We start from the raw sequence: 20,140 nt of genomic DNA, 5'->3' as shown, positions 1-20,140 counted from the left end.
GGATGTTGAAAATCTCCTGGCACAACCTAAAGTACAGCAGAGGGTTTTCCAATGTTCTGATCAACATTCTTCCATCAAATTAAATTAATTGGTCATTCAAACATCTCATTGTTGTTTGGACAATATTGCTGGTGCAGAATGGTTGCCTTGTTTGTCCACATAACATTGCAACGGTGTTAGTTTGTGAAATTCTCAGATATTTTGACATGTTAAGGGCTATATAAATGTAAGTATTAATTATTTATAAATTAAAAGACAAATTGTATTAATTAAAATAGTGTAAAGTTTATTAGAAATTTTGTACAGTTATTGACAATGTGCTTTGGTAAAAATAATGAAGCTCAGTCATTTTTCTGTTGATTAAAATGTGCTTGTGAATATCCTGTTCTTGTTAAAAGTTAAATGTTTATTTATTTAAATACAAATACTTATAATTCTACAAATTGTTAGTTTAGTAATATCATTTCATATGAGAATATAGACATTTATATAAAAATGTAAGCAAATTAAAATATGCATCTAAGCAAAATACCAGCACTGGTATTTGCACAGCCTTTATATCAATACATAATTCGCAATACAAATGTTAGTACTGTAGTAAAACTCCCCGTTATTTTCCCACTGGTAGTACAATGCAGACACCATCCTCATCAATGGTAGCTGCCAGCACCACATTGTGAAACTGGATTGTTAAAATAACCACAGGCATTTCATACACAAACACACTCAGTTTAAAAACAGTGATGATAGTCTATCCCATTTCTTCACCATCACATGCAATCACACTCATACTGATGAATCTTCTCAAAAGGCTACCCATTAAAATCCACTTGGTCTTCCCATTTTCCTTAGTATTATAGGATATTTTTCTTCCCCTGTTCTTCTTCAATATTGTTCTGGAGTGTTTATGTGTGCTCTTTCTAGTTAAGTGCCATTCAGTGGAAGAGTGCAAAGATCATGTTGTGCCATTTTTTAGCAAGATGCTCTGCAGGTCTTCTGGCAGTGATAAAATTATTGCTTCAATGTGCATCTGCAGTTTCTCCAATGTCTCTTGTTTTATTGGAAGGCAATTTTGCTTGGCCTGCAGCTGAATAGACAGAATATGTTTTTAAAAAATCATGATCTTTTTTAAACAAATAGATATAAAAAAATATAAATCATACATGTTTCAACAATGAAGCACACGTCATAACTGCCATAAAGCACAACATAAAATATTCCATGGCAGCTATGAAAGTATTGATGTACAGTAAAACACTTTTTTTTAATGTCATCTCAAGCATCTTCCCCAAGCATTTCATATGGAACTTGAACCCTTCCTGCTTTTACCTCCCAACTTTGTGTGCTGCAATCACATTGGAAGACATGGTGGCCTAGAAATTGGTTTGCTCAGCACCTGTTTGTCGGGTGAAAGAAACAGGCGCTGATGGGCCAACTATGTGTAGCACAATATTGGACCGTGCTGCTTTCAGGCGTCCGTGGTAACTGCCTGAAATCAGCGCCAGCCTAACATAGATATGGAAAGAAGGGTCCTGCGCCCATTTCAAGACCCTTCTACCATTTTGGGCAAAAACCTTTGAACTTATGCTGCACACGCTGTGAAAGTTTTTTTTTTTGTTTCTACAGCATCCCAACCAGCGGTCCTCCTGGACTTAACGCATGGCCTTGACCAGCAACCTGGCTGGCTGTTTTTGCTCCTCTCCATGACCAGTGAACTGCCTCTTGGGGCGCTACTATTGCCCGCAGCCTCCTGATGACGCAAGAGGAATAATATCACCTGGTCCTCTGGACCATCAGTTTAGGCGTGGCGGTTGTTGCTATTACTCAGTTTGTGCGCAAAAACGGGCATGAACCAATTTTCTAGGCCGGTTTGTCAACTAATGGTGGCAGCAATTCTATAGGTAAAGAAAGAACCTTGTCAGTAATTATCTAATATGAATCTATCATCCTCTTATACAGGATGCTTCACTTTGCCTCTTATTGTATAAATGGTCAGATCTGTTTCTTGTATTAATGAGTAACATGTTCAATTATATTCTCCTATATGGAGTTGTAATTTAACTTTTGTATAATCATGTAATTCAGAAATGTGTGCTTTGTCATGTGGAGCGGATGAGAGAAAAGTATTAAAAAAATGGCAGTTTGTATAGATATCTTGGATTCCATAAAGGACTGATCAGCCTCTATACTGAGTTCAAAACTGTAGTGTGTTTGAGTCCCCAACTTACCCATGCCCTGGTGCAGTTATACTATCCGTTAAGTACTATTGCATGTAATAAACTATGAACACTGACCTCAACGTGTAAAAACATTATTGATTTGAGGAGTAGATAGAACATCTACTCTTAAATAAAAAACATTCTCTAACAGGGGCCTACCAACGGGCATCCAAAGCGCTCGCCTGATTCAAGCGATAGGCATCTTTTAATATAGAAATCGGGGTCCTATGACGTAAATCGGACCCTAATTGCCATTTTATGTAGGAATTGGTCGAAGCCTGCGCAGTGCCATGGGCAGTGAAAGAGAAGAGGTCCTCTAATGGTTAAGTGTTCAATTCATTTTGAGGGCCCCGGAAGAGCAAATGCAACTCTGGGGCCCACAAAAATAATTTGGGCTGCTGTGCCCTGGGCCTGCACCCTCCGCGATTGCAACACCCCCTCCACCCCGCACCCCCAAAAGTCAAAATCTGTCCCCGTGTGCAACAGGAGATTAACTACTAATTATAAAACCTTTGTACAACACCTCCTACCCGTGACAAGCAGATTATTCAGGGAATGAGATCACAGTTCTAAATCCATTTTCCCCCCCCCAAAATTTACTTGGCCTCAACAGCTTGTAGTTGCACTTTCCATACCATTCTTAAGCAGGCAAAATGTTTGCCTATTCCTTCCAACAAAAATTATCCATCTTCTGCTCTAAACACCCTGTGCTCTTTCATCAGTGTCTCTTGGACGGAACTTGCTCAAAGCGAAATTCCACAATATCACAGTACTTAAAGTAAACTGTGTTGGCTTTGTGCAGCTTAAATTCTCAGCAGTCATTATTTCTTGTACTTACCAACTTCTCTTTCAACTTTAGTACCAAATCCACCACCTCAACCTCTGTGTGCTTCTGAATCCATATCAGTAAATCCTGAAAAGAAACAGGATCATATTCAAATTAACAAAGTATTTTAACATGATTGCTTTTCACAAATTATGTGAATATGCTGTAATAATCATAGGTATTGGCTTTGTCCTTGCATAAAACTTCATGGTTACTAGAATTCAAGTTTATATATTACACATCAGAACTAATACATTAATGTTACAAGGCACAGAACTCAGGCTATATTTTATCCCTTTTGGATGTACTCACTGCATCACATAAAGCCTCTAGGTGCAATGCCTCCAATTTTTGTGTCATTTCCTTCCACCTTGACCGAAACCAGCCATCAAAATTTGGTGATTTCAGGAACTGCCTTAATGGAATGAAAAACAAAAGGAACGTAAAAATGCTCAATGAATATTGCTGCAGACATGGACATACAGTGGATTTGTCTAACAATTTTATTTTGCCAGCTACAACCTTGACAGAAATATGAAATCAAGGTGGCACTGGTAGTGTGCGGTCATAACAACACATGTGCCAGAGTGGCATGCTGTAGCTTTGCACCCGTTAGAAACATAGGAACAGGAGTAGGCCATTTAGCTCCTTGAGCCTGTTCTGCCATTCAGTGAGATCATTCAATAAGATCATGGCTGATCTGTGACCTAACTCCGTAAACCCACCTTTGCCTATATCCCTTAATACTTTTGGCAAACAAAAATCTATCAATCTCGGATTTAAAATTAACAATTTGACCCAGCATCAACTGCCATTTGCAGAAGAGATTTCCAAACTTCTGCCACCCTTTGCATGCAGAAGTGTTTCCTAACTTCACTCTGAATGGCCTGGCTCTAATTTTTTTGGCTGTGTACCCTCGTCCTACACTCCCCAACCAGTGGAAATCGTTTCGCTCTATCTACCCCATCAGTTCCCCTTAATATCTTGAAAAGTGTGATCAAATCACATCTTAACCTTTTAAATTCCAGGGAATACAACCCTAGTTTGTGTAATTTCTCCTCGTAATGTAACCTTTGGTGTCCAGGTGTCATTCTGGTAAATCTACTCTGCACTCCTTCCAAGGCCAATATATCCTTCCTAAGATAGGGTGCCCAGAACTGCTCACAGTACTCCAGGTGTGGTCTAATTCAGGCTTTGTATAGCTGCAGCATAACTTCTACCCCCTTGTATTCTAGTCCTCTAGATATAAAAGGCCAATATTCCATTAGCCTTTTTGATTATTTTCTGGAGTTGTCCATGACATTTTAACGATCTATGTACACGGACCCCCAAGTCCCTTTGGCCCTCCACTATTTCTAACTTTATCCATTTAGAAAGTACTCTGAGCTATCCTTTTTCTGTTCAAAGTGGATGACCTCACACTTGTCTGTATTGAAATCCATTCGTTCATTCACTTAATCTATCAATATCCCATTGGAATTTTATGCTTTCATCTACACTGCCGCATATCTTTGTGTCATCAGCATGTGGCTTTCTGTCCCATCATCTAAGTTGTTAATAAATACGGTGACTAGTTGAGGCCCCAAAACAGATCCCTGTAGGACACCGCTAGTCACATCCTGCCAATTATACCTGCCCATTATCCCTACCGTTTCCTGCTGCTCAGCCAATTTCCTAAACAGGTCAATAATTTGCCTTCAGTTCCAGGAGCTTCAACTTTAGCCAACAGTCTCTTATGAGGGACTTTATCAAATGCCTTCTGGAAGTCCATATAAATAACATCCATAGACATTACCCTGTTCACTACTTTAGACACCTCTTCAAAAAATTCAATCAAGTTTGTCAGTCATGATCTACCCTTTACAAATCCATGCTGGCTTTCTTAGACCAGCTGAAATTTTTTAAAGGTATTCAGTCACCCTATCCTTAATTATAGACTCTAGTAATTTCCCGACAACAGATGTTAGACTAACTGGTCTATAATTCCCTGGTTTCCCTCTCTCATCTTTCTTAAATAGCAAAGTGACATGTGTAATTTCCCAATCTAAAGGAACGGGTCAAGTGGAGGGGAGAAGGAAGGAATGTGGTAGTAGTAGGGGACAGTATAGTCAGGGGGATAGATACTGTTCTCTGCAGCCGCAAAAGAGAGTCCTGAAGGCTGTGTTGCCTGCCTGGTGCCAGGGTTAAGGATATCTCCTCGTGGCTGGAGAAGAACTTGGAGTGGGAGGGGAGGATCCAGTTGTCATGGTCCATGTAGGAACCAACGACATAGGTAGAACTAACAATGAGGTTCTGTTGAGTGAGTTTGAGGAGCTAGGGTCTAAATTAATAAGCAGAACCACAAGGGTAATAATCTCTGGATTACTACCTGAGCCATGCGCAAATTGGCATAAGGTCAAGCAGATCAGAGAGTTAAATGCGTGGCTCAAAGAGTGGTGTGGGAAAAAGGGGTTTCAATTCATGGGGCACTGGTACCAGAACTGGGGAAAGAGGGCACTGTTCAGTCGGGACGGGCTCCACTTAAACCAGTCTGGGACCAGTGTCCTGGCGAATCGAATAACTAGGGCTGTAGATAGGGCTTTAAACTAAAAAAAAGGGGGGGGGGGGAAGGGTCAGGTGAGGGGAAATTTAGAAATCTAAAGAGAAAGGTCAAGGCAATAGAGCAGTGTAGCGATTTGGGTAAAAATAAGCAGAGTGTGACAGGAAGGGACAGAGTGTTTAATGGTAGCAGAGCAGCACAGAATAAGGTCAAAGCAGGGAACAGTGGTAAAAAATTTAAATGAAAGGCTCTTTATTTGAATGCACGAAGCATTCGTAACAAGACAGACGAACTAGTGGCACAAATAGAGATAAATGGGTTTGATCTAATAGCCATTACAGAGACATGGTTGCAAGGTGGCAGAATGGAAAAGGAGGGGGAGTAGCCCTGATAATAAAGGATGACATAAGGACAGTAGCGAGAAAGGATCTCGGCTCAGAAGATCAGGGAGTAGAATCAGTATGGGTGGAGATAAGGAATAACAAAGGGCAGAAAACACTGGTAGGAGTAGTATATAGGCCCCTAACAGTAGCTATACCATTGGACAGAATATTAATCAAGAAATAGTAGGAGCTTGCAACAAAGGTAATGCAATAATCTTGGGGGAGTTAATCTTCATACAGACTGGACAAATCAAATTGGCAAAGGTAGTCTTGAGGACGAGTTCATGGAATGCATTCAGGACAGTTTCCTAGAACAATGTGTCATGGAACCAACCAGGAAACAGGCTATTTTAGATCTTGCATTGTGTAATGAGACAGGGTTAATTAGCAATCTCATAGTAAAGGATCCTCTGGGGCAGAGTGATCATATGATAGAATTTTACATTAATTTTGAGAGTGACTAGCTTAAGTCCGAAACTAGAGACTTGAACTTAAATAAAGCCAATTACATAGGTATGAGGGGCAAGTTGGCCAAGGTAGATTGGAAAAATAGATTAAAAGGTATGGCGGTAGATAAGCAGTGGTTAGCATTTAAAGAAATATTTCATGGCTCTCAACAAAAATATATTCCATTGAGAAACAAAAACTCCATGGGAAAAGTGATCCAACCGTGACTTACTAAAGAAGTTAAGGATAGCATTAGATTGAAAAAAGCTTATAATGTTGCAAAGAATAATAGTAAGCCTGAGGATTGGGAAAGTTTCAGAAACCAGCAAATGTTGACCAAAAAAATTGATAAAAAGGGGAAAAAATAGAATGAGAGAAAACTAGCAAGAAATGTAAAAGCAGATTGTAAGAGTTTCTACAAGTATGTAAAAAGGAAAAGAGTAGCAAAAGTAAACATTGGTCCCTTAGAGGCTGAGACAGGAGAAATTATTATGGGGAATAAGGAAATGGCAGAAACGTTAAACAAATATTTTGTATCTGTCTTCACAGTAGAAGACACAAAAAGCATACTAAAAATGGTGGGGAACCAAGGGTCTAATGAGGGTGAGGAACTTAACGTAATTAATATAAGGAGGAAAAAAGTACTAGAGAAACTAAAGGGACTAAAAGCTGACAAATCCCCTGGACCTGACGGCCTACATCCTAGGGTTCTAAAAGAGGTGGCTGAAGAGATAGTGGATGCATTGGTTTTGATCTTCTAAAATTCCCTAGTTTCTGGAGAGGTCCCAGCGGATTGGAAGGTCGCAAATGTAACACCGCTGTTCAAGAAAGGAGGGAGAGAAAAAACAGGGAACTACAGGCCAGTTAGCCGGACATCAGTCGTCGGGAAAATGCTGGAATCTATTGTTAAGGAAGTGGTATCAGGGCACTTAGAAAATAATAACATGATTAGGCAGAGTCAACATGGTTTTATGAAAGGGAAATCATGTTTGACAAATTTATTCGAGTTTTTTGAGGATGTAACTAGCAGGGTAGATAAAGGGGAACCAGTGGATGTAGTTTATTTGGATTTCTAAAAAGGCATTCGATAAGGTGCCACATAAAAGATTATTACACAAGATTAGGGCTCATGGGGTTGGGGGTAATATAGTAGCATGGATATAGGATTGGTTAACGGGCAGAAAACAGAGAGTAGGGATAAACGGATCTTTTTCAGGTTGGCAGGCTGTAACTAGTGGAAGGATCAGTGTTGGGGCCTCAGCTATTTACAATTTATATTAATGACCTAGATGAAGGGACCGAGTGTAATGTATCTAAGTTTGCTGATGATACAAAGCTAGGTGGGACAGTAAGCTGTGAACACAAAGAGTCTGCAAAGGGATATAGACAGACTAAGTGAGTGGGCAGTAAGGTGGCAGATGGAGTATAATGTAGGGAAATGTGAGGTTATTCACTTTGGTAGGAAGAATAGAAAAACAGAATATTTTTTAAATGGTGAGAAACTTTCAAATGTTGGTGTTGAGAGAGATTTGGGTGTCCTCGTGCAAGAAACACAGAAAGCTAGCATGCAGGTACAGCAAGCAATAAGGAAGGTAAATGCAATGTTGGCCTTTATTACAAGGAGGTTGGAGTATATTGGAAGTATTGCTACAATTGTATAGGGCCTTGGTGAGACCACACCTGGAGTACTGTGCATGGTTCTGGTCTAAGGAAGGATAATTGCCTTGGAGGCAGTGCAGCGAAGGTTCATTAGATTGATTCCTATGATGAGAGATTGTGTAGAATGGGCCTATACTCTCTGGAGTTTAGAAGAATGAGAGGTGATCTCATTGAAACATAAAAGATTCTGAAGGGGATTGACAGGGTAGTTGCCGAGAGATTGTTTCCCCTGGCTGGAGTGTCTAGAACTAGGGGGCACAGTCTCAGGATAAGGGGTAGGCCATTTAAGACTGAGATGGGGAGAAATTTCTTTACTGAGGGTTGTGAATCTTTGGAATTCTCTGCCCCAGAGGGCTGTGAAGGCTGAGTGAGTATATTCAAGGCTGAGATAGATAGATTTTTGGACTCTAGGGAAATCAAGGGATATGGAGATCGGGCAGGAAAGTGGAGTTGAGGTCGATGTTCAGCCATGATCTTATTGAATGGCAGAGCAGGCTCGAGGGACTGTATGGCCTACTCCTGCTCTTACTTCTTATGTTCTTATGTTCCTGAATCGAGAGAACTTTGGAAGATTATAGTTAGGGCATCTGCAATGTTCTCACCTACTTCCTTTAAAACTCTCGGATGGAAACCATCTGGTTTTGGGGACTGTCACTCTATAGGGTCATTATTTTCTTCATTACTGTTATTTTGCTTACGTTGAATACCTGTCCCCGATTCAATATTAATTTCCTTAGGACGTCCAGCATGCTATCCTCTTCCTCTAATGTAAATACTGGCGCAAATAAATTATTTAACATGTATGCCATTTCCTTATTTTCATTAAAAATCACTTATCAGTTTTCAAGGGGCCCACCAAGCTCCTGACCACCTTCTTTCCCTCCGCAATATAATTGTAAAATATGTGTTGAATTTGTTATTTCTCCCAGTTGCCAGGATCTGTGCTACTTCTTACATTTTTGTATACTTTTTCTTTTACTTTTATGTTGTCCCTCTTTTGTCGTCCAAGGCTGTTTTTTTAATCAAGTAGAGCTCTTGCTCCATATAAACTGGTTCTGTATCACGTTAAATTCTTTTTTTGAATACCTTCAAATGATCTTCTGCCGAATTACCCATTAACAGATTTGCCCAGTTTACTGTGGAAAGTCTCTGTCTCATCCAGTTGAAGTCAGTTTCACCTAAATCTAGAATCTTAGTAGCGGTTTCATGTTTCTCTCTTTCAAACACAACGTTGAACTCTCATAAGAACATAAGAAATAGGAGCAGGAGTAGGCCAATCAGCCCCTCGAGCCTGCTCCACCATTCAATAAGATCATGGCTGATCTGATCCTAACCTCAAATCTTCGATCACTCTCCATCCACCCGAACCCATGTGATCTCCCAGGAGAGGCGAAAAACCAGATAAAAGACCCAATGGCCAATTTGGGAGAAAAAAATCTGGGAAATTCCTCTCCGACCCATCTAGGCGATCGAAATTCTTCCAGGAGATCACTGTCCCTATATTTTCTACAGTACTTACCTTCTGTAAAGGCGATCTCCACCCCAGCCAGGAACAGGAATAAAACCATCTCCTGAAATCTAACACAGAATTAGAACACAAGAAGTAGGAGCAGAACCAGGCTACATGGCCCCTGGGCCCGCTCCACTACCCACAGGGCCATGACCATTCCGAACCTAGACTCATGTCCAATTTCCTGCCCGCTCCCCGTAACCCTTAATTCCCTTTACTTCTAGGAAACTATCTATTTCTGTTTTAAATTTATTTAATGATGTAGCTTCCACAGCTTTCTGGGGCAGCAAATTCCACAAACCTACCACCCTCTGAGTGAAGAAGTTTCTCCTCATCTCAGTTTTGAAAGAGCAGCCCCTTATTTTAAGATTATGCCCCCTAGTTCTAGTTTCACCCATCATTGGGAACATCCTCACCGCATCCACCCGATCAAGCCCCTTCACAATCTTATATGTTTCAATAAGATCGCCTCTCATTCTTCTGAACTCCAATGAGTAGAGTCCCAATCTACTCAACCTCTCCTCATATGACCACCCCCTCATCCCCGGGATTAACCGAGTGAACCTTCTTTGTACTGACTCGAGAGCAAGTATGTCTTTTCTTAAGTATGGACACCAAAACTGTATGCAGTATTCCAGGTGCGGTCTCACCAATACCTTGTACAAGGTACAATACCTTGTACAATATTGTGATCGTTATTTGATAAATGTTCATGCACCGTTATGCTGTTAACTAAAATACTCATTATTAAATCTAATATGGCCTGCCCCCTTGTTGGCTCTAGGTCTGTGGAGCAATTTCCCAATCATGCAAGGCTGTCAGATGTGAAATACTAAATGATCTCTCTACAGCGAGGAAAGGACAATCTATCTACCTGCGTCAATTTTGGACATTTCTGCGGTTTGCTCAAAAAGCAACACTGCAAGAGGTACTGTCTTCCTTAGGGGAGAATAGAAGAACTTGGATGGGAGAAAATAAATGGTGGAATTTAGTTTTCGTCAGCAGTACGTTCAAGATGAATAATTTTAATGATCATTAAAGTCCATTTTTACTGTTGATTTAAAAAAAAAAATTTCCTCCAGTTTCTATTTTTAGTGTTAAAAGTGGGGAAACCATTATGGAAAAAATTAGACCACCAAAAAAGACAGGTTAAATTTGGAGAACATTGCTAAAAATTTATTTATTTGTTTTTGAAGATTAAATTGCATTCAAAACTATGAACAATTATGGACTTTAATCCTTTAAAACTTTCACATCCTTGAACGAGTCATGTAGTATCCTTCTTCCACAGTGTTCTGGATTATTACTTAAGCTCTTTTATGGAGATGGGACCAAAACCCCAGTACAAGCAGCAACAGACAAATAGCAAGCTCTAAGCATTTAAGGTCAAAGAATTGAGGTTTAGGAAGGATCTGAGAATGCAATTCAATCTCCACATACAAAGAATGAGGAAATCTATATTGAAACTAGATGTACAACATTTCAGGTTATAAATATATACCACCAAAGTAGTACAAATATGAAGTGGAACACTATGGTCTTAATACAGAGGCTAGTTTGGAGAACACCCTTCAAACCACTTGCTTTGTGCAATTATAGTCGTAAGACATTATTTTAGGAAAGCATGCAAATTACTGCATGCACCTGTCTTCTTTTCAAAAGGCTATGCTATCACACAGACGCAATGAGTGAAAGGCCATTTTTGACTTTTCATTGGTACCAGCAGGTCTTACCTGCCTGAGATTCTTGGGAACAGTTAGTATTTAACGGAGTACCTTCGAGTGCAGGGATGCTTTTCCCTTGAAAATTAATGGCTTAGAAGATCTCTTCCAATCAAATCCTGAACAAAGTTCAGAATGTGGAAGCGGACTTCATTCAGAAATATTCCCTCCCATGAGATGGGCAGTCCGTCAAAGCCAAATGCTGGACTATTGTAACTACCGAAGGAAAGTAAGTTTTATATCTCAACTGAACCACGGTGCTAAACAGACTATGTACAGTGCATACAGCCAGCAATGCATGTTTTTATGTCACAAATGTGCTGCATGTGTCCTGATTTTCTACAAAAAAAGATTAGGATTTTAAATTTTTTTTAAATTTACAAGACAAATGTTTTTTCTTTATACATCAACCCCCGCCAAAATTTGGGAAATTATCCAGCTGGTTTGGTGGGGGGGTGGGGGGAGTTGGGAGTTGGATTGGTAATAATGATTATTATTGCAAAGTGGCTAAAAACAAACAGAAGTATTAAGTCATGATTTGGAGTGACTACAACTGCATTTTTCAGAGGTAACACTGCCTATTTAACACTATTTACTATTATTAGAACAATCAGATGCTCAGATGCTAAAGTGCTGTACACGCATACAAATTAAGTTAAAAATAATAAGCAGGATTGTCCAATTAGAGTACCAGCTTAGATAACAAATACTGAATGATACGGAGGCACCAAATTTGGTAATAAAAAAGCAATGAGAAGGAAATAGTGCTACAAATAAAAGACAGGGATGTGATGGGAGGGAAAAAGGTGGGACAGGGATGAAAAACAGTCCTATTCAAAATGTTGGCCAAAACTTCTCATCTAAACACCAACTTAGTGAATACCCTTTTAACATAGCTTCTTCGCTTGATTTTAAGTACACCTCAACTTTTTCATCAACAGTTATTTTCTTCAAATGTTCTTGTTACCATTTTTCATCTCGTGTTTTAACCCCCGTACCGTTCAATAATTCCATTTGGGAGGACAGACAGAAGATGCACGTTACAATTCTCATATTGAACCAGATATTTATCTTGTGCCCGTCAGTAAGCAAGTGCTCGGTCCCTGCAAATCAAAGTATGACCCGAATGTCTGAGAAGGTAGTGTTGCACAGGGTCAAACAGAACACAGTTGTTACTGTAATTTTCTTAATGAGAATAACATGAACCTTCTTGTGTCCTCCAACTAAAGCCCTGTACCCTCCTCAGTGCTGCTTTCACCAGTACCGTTAAATGCCTCCAACTTGGTATATCTTGCCTACCATTTTGTTGTGTATGCTGTGTTTCAAAAACATAAGTGATAACATTGAATATATATGTTAAAAAAATCATAAATTCGTGGGCTATGTGGAACAATCTTTGTTCCAGTCCTACTCGGGTCCCCTCCCTCGCCTCTTTTTCCGATACATTGATGACTGTATCGGTGCTGTTTCCTGCTCTCGCCCCGAACTTGACAATTTCATTCACTTTGCCTCCAATTTCCACCCTTCCCTCACCTTCACATGGTTCCATCTCTGACTCTTCCCTTCCCTTCCTCGACTTCTCCGTCTCCATCTCTGGGGATAGGTTATCGACCAATATTCACTACAAGCCCACTGACTCCCACAGCTACCTGGACTACACTTCCTCCCACCCCGCTTCCTGTAAAGGACTCTATTCCATTCTCCCAGTTTCTCCGTCTCCGCCGTATCTGCTCCGACGATGCCACCTTCCACACCAGTGCTTCAGACATGTCTTCCTTTTTCCGCAACCGAGGATTCCCCTCTACCGTGGTTGACACTGCCCTCGACCGTGTCAGTTCTATCTCCCGCACTTCTGCCCTCACCCCTGCCCCTCCCTCCCGGAACCACGATAGGGTTCCCCTTGTCCTCACCTTTCACCCCACCAGCCTCCACATTCAACGGATCATCCTCTGGCATTTCCGCTACCTCCAAAGTGATCCCACCACCAAACGTATCTTCCCCTCCCCTTTCAGCATTCCGCAGGGACCGCTCCCTCCGAGACACCCTAGTCCACTCCTCTATCACCCCAAACAGCCCTTCCCCTTCGCCTGGCACCTTCCCGTGCAAGCGGAGGAGATATAACACCTGCCCCTATACCTCCCCACTTCCCACTGTCCAGGGCCCCAAACACCCCTTCCAGGTGAAACAGCGATTTACTTGTACTTCTCGCAATCTAGTATACTGTATTCGCTGCTCACGATGTGGTCTCCTCTACATTGGGGAGACCAAACGCAGATTGGGTGACCGCTTTGCGGAACACCTCCGTTCAGTCCGTAAGGGTGACCCCGAGCTTCCGGTCGCCTGTCATTTTAATTCACCGCTCCATTCCCACTCGGACCTCACCATCCTTGGCCTCTTGTATTGTTCCACAGAAGCTCAACGTAAACTCGAGGAACAGCACCTCATCTTCCGATTAGGCACTTTACAGCCTTCCGGACTCAATATCGAGTTCAACAATTTCAGATCATAACCTCGGCTCCTATTTCATTTTTTCTTGTAATTTTTCCACTCCTTTCCCACCCCCCCCCTTTCCTTTTGTTTCTCTCTCACACCTGGCAGCTATCTTTTGCCCTGCCAGTACACTTTACACCTAATCTCAGCCTATTACCATCTCGTCTAGCTTCTAATCTCTTTTACTTCTTTTGTTTCTTTTATTCTTTTGTCCGATCGCAGCCCTGCCTTCGATCTAGTTTCTTTTCTTCCCAGTTTTGAAGAAGGGTTCGACCCGAAACGTCAACTCAAATTTCTCTCCACGGATGTTGCCTGACCTGCTGAGTTTTTCCAGCATTTTCTGTTGTTATTTCGGATTTCCAACATCTGCAGTATTTTGCTATCATAATAATTAAGGCCACTGATTAACAATTTTTACAAAAAAGGTCGCCCAAGTTGATCTAAAATATACTTGTAAAAATTCAGAATGTCATGTAATAAAAGTGCAATTTCACTTATTCAGCAGCTTTAAATCAGTGTCTCGGGTAATAATACACGGTGCATTACTTCATGAATGTTTTTGTTCAGAGGCCTTGTCATCTACGAGAAGACTTTGACCTGTATTTTCCGATGCCTACAGGTGTGTACTAGCTGTGTACACACCCGTAGAGATATCGGAAATGCCGGTTTCAGGCATGTGAAGCGCATGCGCTGAAAACCGGTATTTCCGATCTGTCAAGAATGCTCGACAGATCGGACGCCTGCCCTGGAGAAGGGCCTTTGCGGGTGGAGAGTTCCGCTTTCTGCAGAACCTCCACTCGCTGAAAACCCTTAGAAATCTTACGTCTGGTAAAAGCAGACCAATTAAATACATACTTTGGTTCTGTCTTCACAAAGGAGGACACAAATAACCTCCCAGAGATGTCGGGGAACATAGGGTCTAATGAGAGGGAGGAATTGAATTAAATCAGTATTTGTAGGGAAATGGTGTTGGGGAAATTGATGGGATTGAAGGCCGATAAAAATCCCCAGGGCCTGATAATCTACATCCTAGGGTATTTAAGGAAGTGGCCCTAGAAATAGTAGATACATTGCTGGTCATCTTCCAAAATTCTATAGATTCTGGAGTCCAGAACCAGGGGTCACAGTCTAAGGATAAGGGGTAAGCCATTTAGGACTGAGATGAGGAGGAATTTCTTTACCCAGAGAGTGGTGAACCTGTGGAATTTTCTACCACACAAGGCAGTTGAGGCCAATTCATTAAATATATTCAAGAAGGAGTTAGATATATTTCTTAAGGCTAAAGGGATATGGGGAGAAAGCAGGGACAGGGTACTGAATTTGGATGATCAGCCATGATCTCATGAAATGGCGGAACAGGCTCGAGGGGCTGAATGGCCTACTCTTGCTCCTATCTTCTATGTTTCTATGTAAGGCCTGCTTTTACCAGCATAAGAGTTGAAAAAGTAAAAAAAAATGATTTTTTTTCCACTCACTCATTTATAATTTAAAAAATACTTTTAAAAAAGGTAAGTTTATTTTTAGCCCCATAAAAAAACTTTAATTATTTTCAAAAAGTTAAATTGTTTAAAATATTTAATTTTATGTAATTTTAACTCATTTTAAAAACCTGATAAAAAAATTATTTAATGTTTTAGTGTGTTTTTGGGGTGATCTCCATTTATATATTTGACAGGTCTGTCAAAAGTATGAAGGGAGATTCCCTTCTCCTATTAGCTCCCCATGGCCCACGTGATCCCAGGGACGCTTGCGAACTGCATGCACCCCTGGGATACGTGGGCCCTGCGCATTTCGACTGTGGAGTGGGCCAGGAGCGGAAGTGCCCGGACCTCAGGAGCCCTCAGGTAAGTTTGTAGATTTTTTCCCCCCGATAGGAGGCATCTGCACGCAGGAAGCCTCCAATCGGAAATGACGGGCCTTTGTAGTTCGACCCTAAATCCTGCACTGAAGGCCCTTTTTTCCTGGGCTTTCTAAACCATATCTTTTCAGTAGGAGTAGTCTGTTGTGCATGGATTCTTTTGGACCCCTTTTTATGATTTTCTCTGAGGGATTAATTTCTTCTCCCCCCACCCCTGCATGATTTTACATGCTTACTACCAGGCACATGATTGGAGAACCGGAGATCTAATGCTATTTAATTTTGTGGATATTTTCCACTTAATTTGCACAGGTTTGTTGAACTTTCTGAACAGTATTTCATTCAGCTTCAATTTTTATACATCTGCCTGATGTGGTTCAAACTGGGAACAAAGCGGTATTTATCCTGACTCTATCATACTGAACTTGGGAACCTCCTGTTTTGTTCTTCTCAGTACCACATTACGTGATCCACTAGTCAACTAAGTCTTTGGGATGCTCCCTAATTTTGCCCTTTATTGAGGATGGTAAACTGCATGTCAGCTATTAATTACTGTTTAGGCCTTAGCTAATTTCTGGTAAGAAAAAAAACCACAGGAAATAATTTTTTTTTTTGAATGTGTGCAACAGATCGTCCTATTCCAGCAGAAAGAACATCGATCAGTCAGTACCTACCTGTAGAGACCTATCCAATCTCCCTTTAACCGAGAGGTAAGTTGAGGTCCTGCTTTTTCCAGAGTTTTCATGAACTCTTCTTCACTGAAAGGCTTTAGTTGAGGAGGACTCTGAGAACACAGAACCAGCATTAAAAGGATTAATTCGAAAATACACTACTTTAAAAGGATATAAAAGTATCAATAAATATAGTAAAACTTACATGTCTATTTAAGAAAATGTTGACAGAGTACTCACTTACCTTCCATGGTGAAATACTCTTTTGTAAAGGCATTAAACTGGCTACATATCGTTCCTGAAATAAAATTTGAACAGTCCATGAGGACATAATAAGTTACAAAATATTTTAGCTCAGCGAGTTCCTAGATATTTCCCCACATTACTTTCTTCCCCCTGCACTAGAGCCCAAGCACTCTTCAGCTAGTTTCTCTGAAATGTGAATAGGTTATCTTGAGGCCATGCTGAAATAACTGGAGTGAAAGGCCGTAAAATTAGTATTTCAACACACAATCTATACTAATCATTTACACTACAAACATACAACCTTCAAGTGACAGTGGCAGATATATTACACAGTCTTTTGCAGTGTACTTTAAAAGGTTTCAAAACCAAAGATTTTCTTTCTCCCACCAGAAGTTAAAAAAAAGCTTTTCTAATATTTGACACAGGTTCCTGGTGACCCAGTGTGGTACTAAGCTATTTGAAGATGGAAGGTACCAGGTTTAATCCCTGGTCTGCCCTGACTTAACATCCTAAGCCAGGGTAGCTGGAAGGCACAATAATTAGCTTCAACACCCTAGGCAGGCTCTTGGAGCGGGGAAGGGAGGAGAAAGTATTAATCAGCTGGTGCTCCTGCTGCAGATGGTTATCCAGCTTGGCTGTGATGTTTCCCATGGCCAAACAGATTGCGGAAGCTCGCTGTTCGCGCTCACGTACACAAAATGGCTGTTTGAACAAGACACTGAAGGGCTGTTGGGTAGCTATGGAATCAAACCTTAGCAATGATTTAATGCAGTCAGGAGAGGAGAGGAGGGGAGAAAAGGGGAGTTAAATGGAAGGGGCAGAATTAAGTAGCTTATAACAAGAGAAATAAAAATGCAGGCCAATTAAAATCAAAAGGACTCAGATACTCTGATGTAAACTGTTTAAAACAAAACCAATGAAAAAATTAAAGATCATGAAACTCAAATATTTGTTGGAGCAACATTTTAATAGCCAACATTTGTAATAAGAACATAAGAAATAGGAGCAGGAGTAGGCCATTCGGCCCCTCGAGCCTGCTCCGTCATTCAAGATCATGGCTGACCTTCTACCTCATCTCCAATTCCTGCACTATCCCCATATCCCTCGATTTCCTTAATATTCAAAAATCTATCGATCTCTGTCTTGAATATACTCAACGACTGAGCCTACACAGCCCTCTGGGGTAGAGAATTCCAAAGATTCACCACCCTCCGCGTGAAGAAATTTCTCCTCATCTTGGTCCTAAATGGCCGACCCCTTATTCTGAGACTGTGACCCCTGGTTCTAGACTACCCAGCCAGGGGAAACATCCTCCATGCATCTACCCTGTCAAGCCCTGTAACTATTTTGAATGTTTCAATGAGATCACCTCTCATTCTACTAAACTTTAGAGAAAATAGGCCTATTTTGCTCAATGTCTCCTCATAGGACAACCCCCCCCCCCCCAATCCCAGGAACCAGTCTGGTGACCCTTCATTACACTGCCTCTACGGCAAGTATATCCTTCCTTAGGTAAAACTGTACACAATACTCTAGGTGTGGTCTCACCAGGACCCTATATAATTGCAGTAAGACATCTTTACTTTTATATTCAAATCCTCTTGTAATTAAGGCCAACATACCATTTGCTTTCTTAGTTGCTTGCTGTACCTGCATGCTAACTTTCAGCGATTCGTATATAAGGACACCCAGGTCCCTCTAAACACCAATATTTCCCAATCTCTCCCCATTTAAAAAAACTCTGCTTTTCTATTTTTCCCACCAAAGTGGATAACTTCACATTTCTCCACATTATATTCCATTTGCCATGTTCTTGCCCACTCACTTAGCCTGTCTATATCCCCTTGAAGCCTCCTTGCATCCTCCTCACAACTTACATTCCCACCCACCTTTGTATCAGCAAACTTGGATATACTTGGTAATTGAATTCAAAACTTACTAATGGAATGATGAAGCTTTGTGTCAGTTCTAAGAAGTAACGTCTAAGAATTGCACTCTGTGCTTCCGAAGGACGCTTTTGCTGTATACCCTGAAGGGATAAAAATAAAATGAATTGGGGACATGCATCAAATTGAACAGATACAAAGATTTCAATTTCAAAACAAATTTTCAGACTTTGGTAGTAAAATTTAAATGATTATTTTATAGTGAATTCTTTACATCTGCTGAGACAACAAAAAGTAGTTTTAAATTAGATGCATATCTAAAACTATACTACTGACTAAGTCCACATCTAACTGAGACCTGGGTAGTATTTGCTTATATGAAATACAGGTATGTACAAAATGTATTGCACATTACTTATAAGCACTATCTTGTACAAAATTAGAATAAAATATGATTTGGAAATTTGTTACAAGCTGCATGGTTCTGTGTTTTTCCTCATTTAATTCACATTTTAGGATTAATTGTATACAACAACCAAAAGTATAAAGGAAAATATGACAGGAAAGTGAGTTCGTGCCGTCAGTTGTGTGATCTGGGATGGAATCCAGGTCACACTGAGGGGAAGAAATTCTCGAACCCAACATTAAAGATTTTACAGGAAATAAGTATGGGCAGTCTCAACGCAATCCACACCACAAAATTGCCTACAAATGGCATTAAACTGGCATTTTCACTCGGAGGCTGGAGTGGGGAAAAAAAACCCAATTCAAATTAGTACTGTAAGGATTACTCTTCTGAGGCTGGGATAAGTGAGGGACATGTCTTGAGGCAGAGTAGAGGAAACTACTGTGGATGTGGGCCATGCCATAGCTCCTAAAAAGTAAATAAAGAAAAGTAATATTGGATGATTCACCCATCAAAGCCTACCTTCTGCACTTGTTTTATTATCTCCTCATCTCGGCTCAGGAACGTCTTATAGGAAGTATACACTCCTGCAGAAATATGTGGCAATTATTGTAGCGGATATTGAGGTCAGAAATATTATCTTACCTGTCCAAAAGAATATATTGTAGAACTGTTTAAAATTGTACCAAAATGTTTTGTCAGGAAAAGCTGTGCATTTTTGTGATAAAAATGTCTCACCTAAAACCCTACCCTTCTTATTGTCAGAATAATTAGAGTTTCATAGTCAAAGTTTCTGTTCTAAAAACTGATAATTGATTCTATAGCAAATAGCTCATGCATTGCAGTGGAGGAAACAAAAATATACAAAATTCAAATATCGCCCCTACACCAACCAAAATCTGGATGATATTCTGGGTCACAAACCTAAGGGGCTTAGATCAAAACTATAAAAATGTAAACATGTGCTGTGTACCCTGGCTGCAGTTTCAGTAGAAAGCAATAATGTGATAAACCTCTCCCAATAGGCAAGTGTCTGGCTAATGGAGGGCCATGTACACAATTTAACGGTTGAGCATAACTGCTGACTTTACTCCTACATTTGCAACAGTATCCAGCAAAAAAAATTTGAATTTATCCACAACATGAATTTTTCCTTGTTATTTTGCCTAGGTTGTTTAATGAGGTATTTTTGATGATTTCTAGCCCTGTGCACCCAACACACACACCAGGCATCCATGATTTTGATTGCTTTGGTAGCCACAGAAAATTCTGGGCTATC

General features: G+C 40.5%; 1 protein-coding gene across 2 annotated transcripts in view; it reads right to left on the bottom strand.

Annotated features, from left to right (window-relative positions):
• Positions 1-253: 253 nt before the first annotated feature.
• Positions 254-20,140, bottom strand: part of dennd6a (DENN/MADD domain containing 6A) — a 99,546-nt gene continuing 79,659 nt past the window's right edge. For both annotated transcript variants that reach the window (XM_086001592.1, XM_086001593.1), the window contains 7 exons: positions 19,384-19,448; positions 18,509-18,598; positions 16,568-16,621; positions 16,327-16,436; positions 3,358-3,460; positions 3,058-3,132; positions 254-1,087 (listed from right to left, as the gene is read on the bottom strand). In XM_086001592.1, coding sequence (XP_085857718.1) covers positions 956-1,087; positions 3,058-3,132; positions 3,358-3,460; positions 16,327-16,436; positions 16,568-16,621; positions 18,509-18,598; positions 19,384-19,448 — 629 coding nt within the window. In that variant the 3' untranslated portion in view covers positions 254-955. The remainder of the gene's footprint in view (positions 1,088-3,057; positions 3,133-3,357; positions 3,461-16,326; positions 16,437-16,567; positions 16,622-18,508; positions 18,599-19,383; positions 19,449-20,140) is intronic.

Source organism: Somniosus microcephalus, chromosome 11, assembly GCF_052327205.1.
Source record: "Somniosus microcephalus isolate GS21.2 chromosome 11, FLI_Smic_1.0, whole genome shotgun sequence".
NCBI classification, from domain to species: Eukaryota; Metazoa; Chordata; class Chondrichthyes; order Squaliformes; family Somniosidae; genus Somniosus; species Somniosus microcephalus.
Note: the sequence above shows the minus strand (reverse complement) of the source record. Positions and strands in the feature narration are given on the sequence as shown.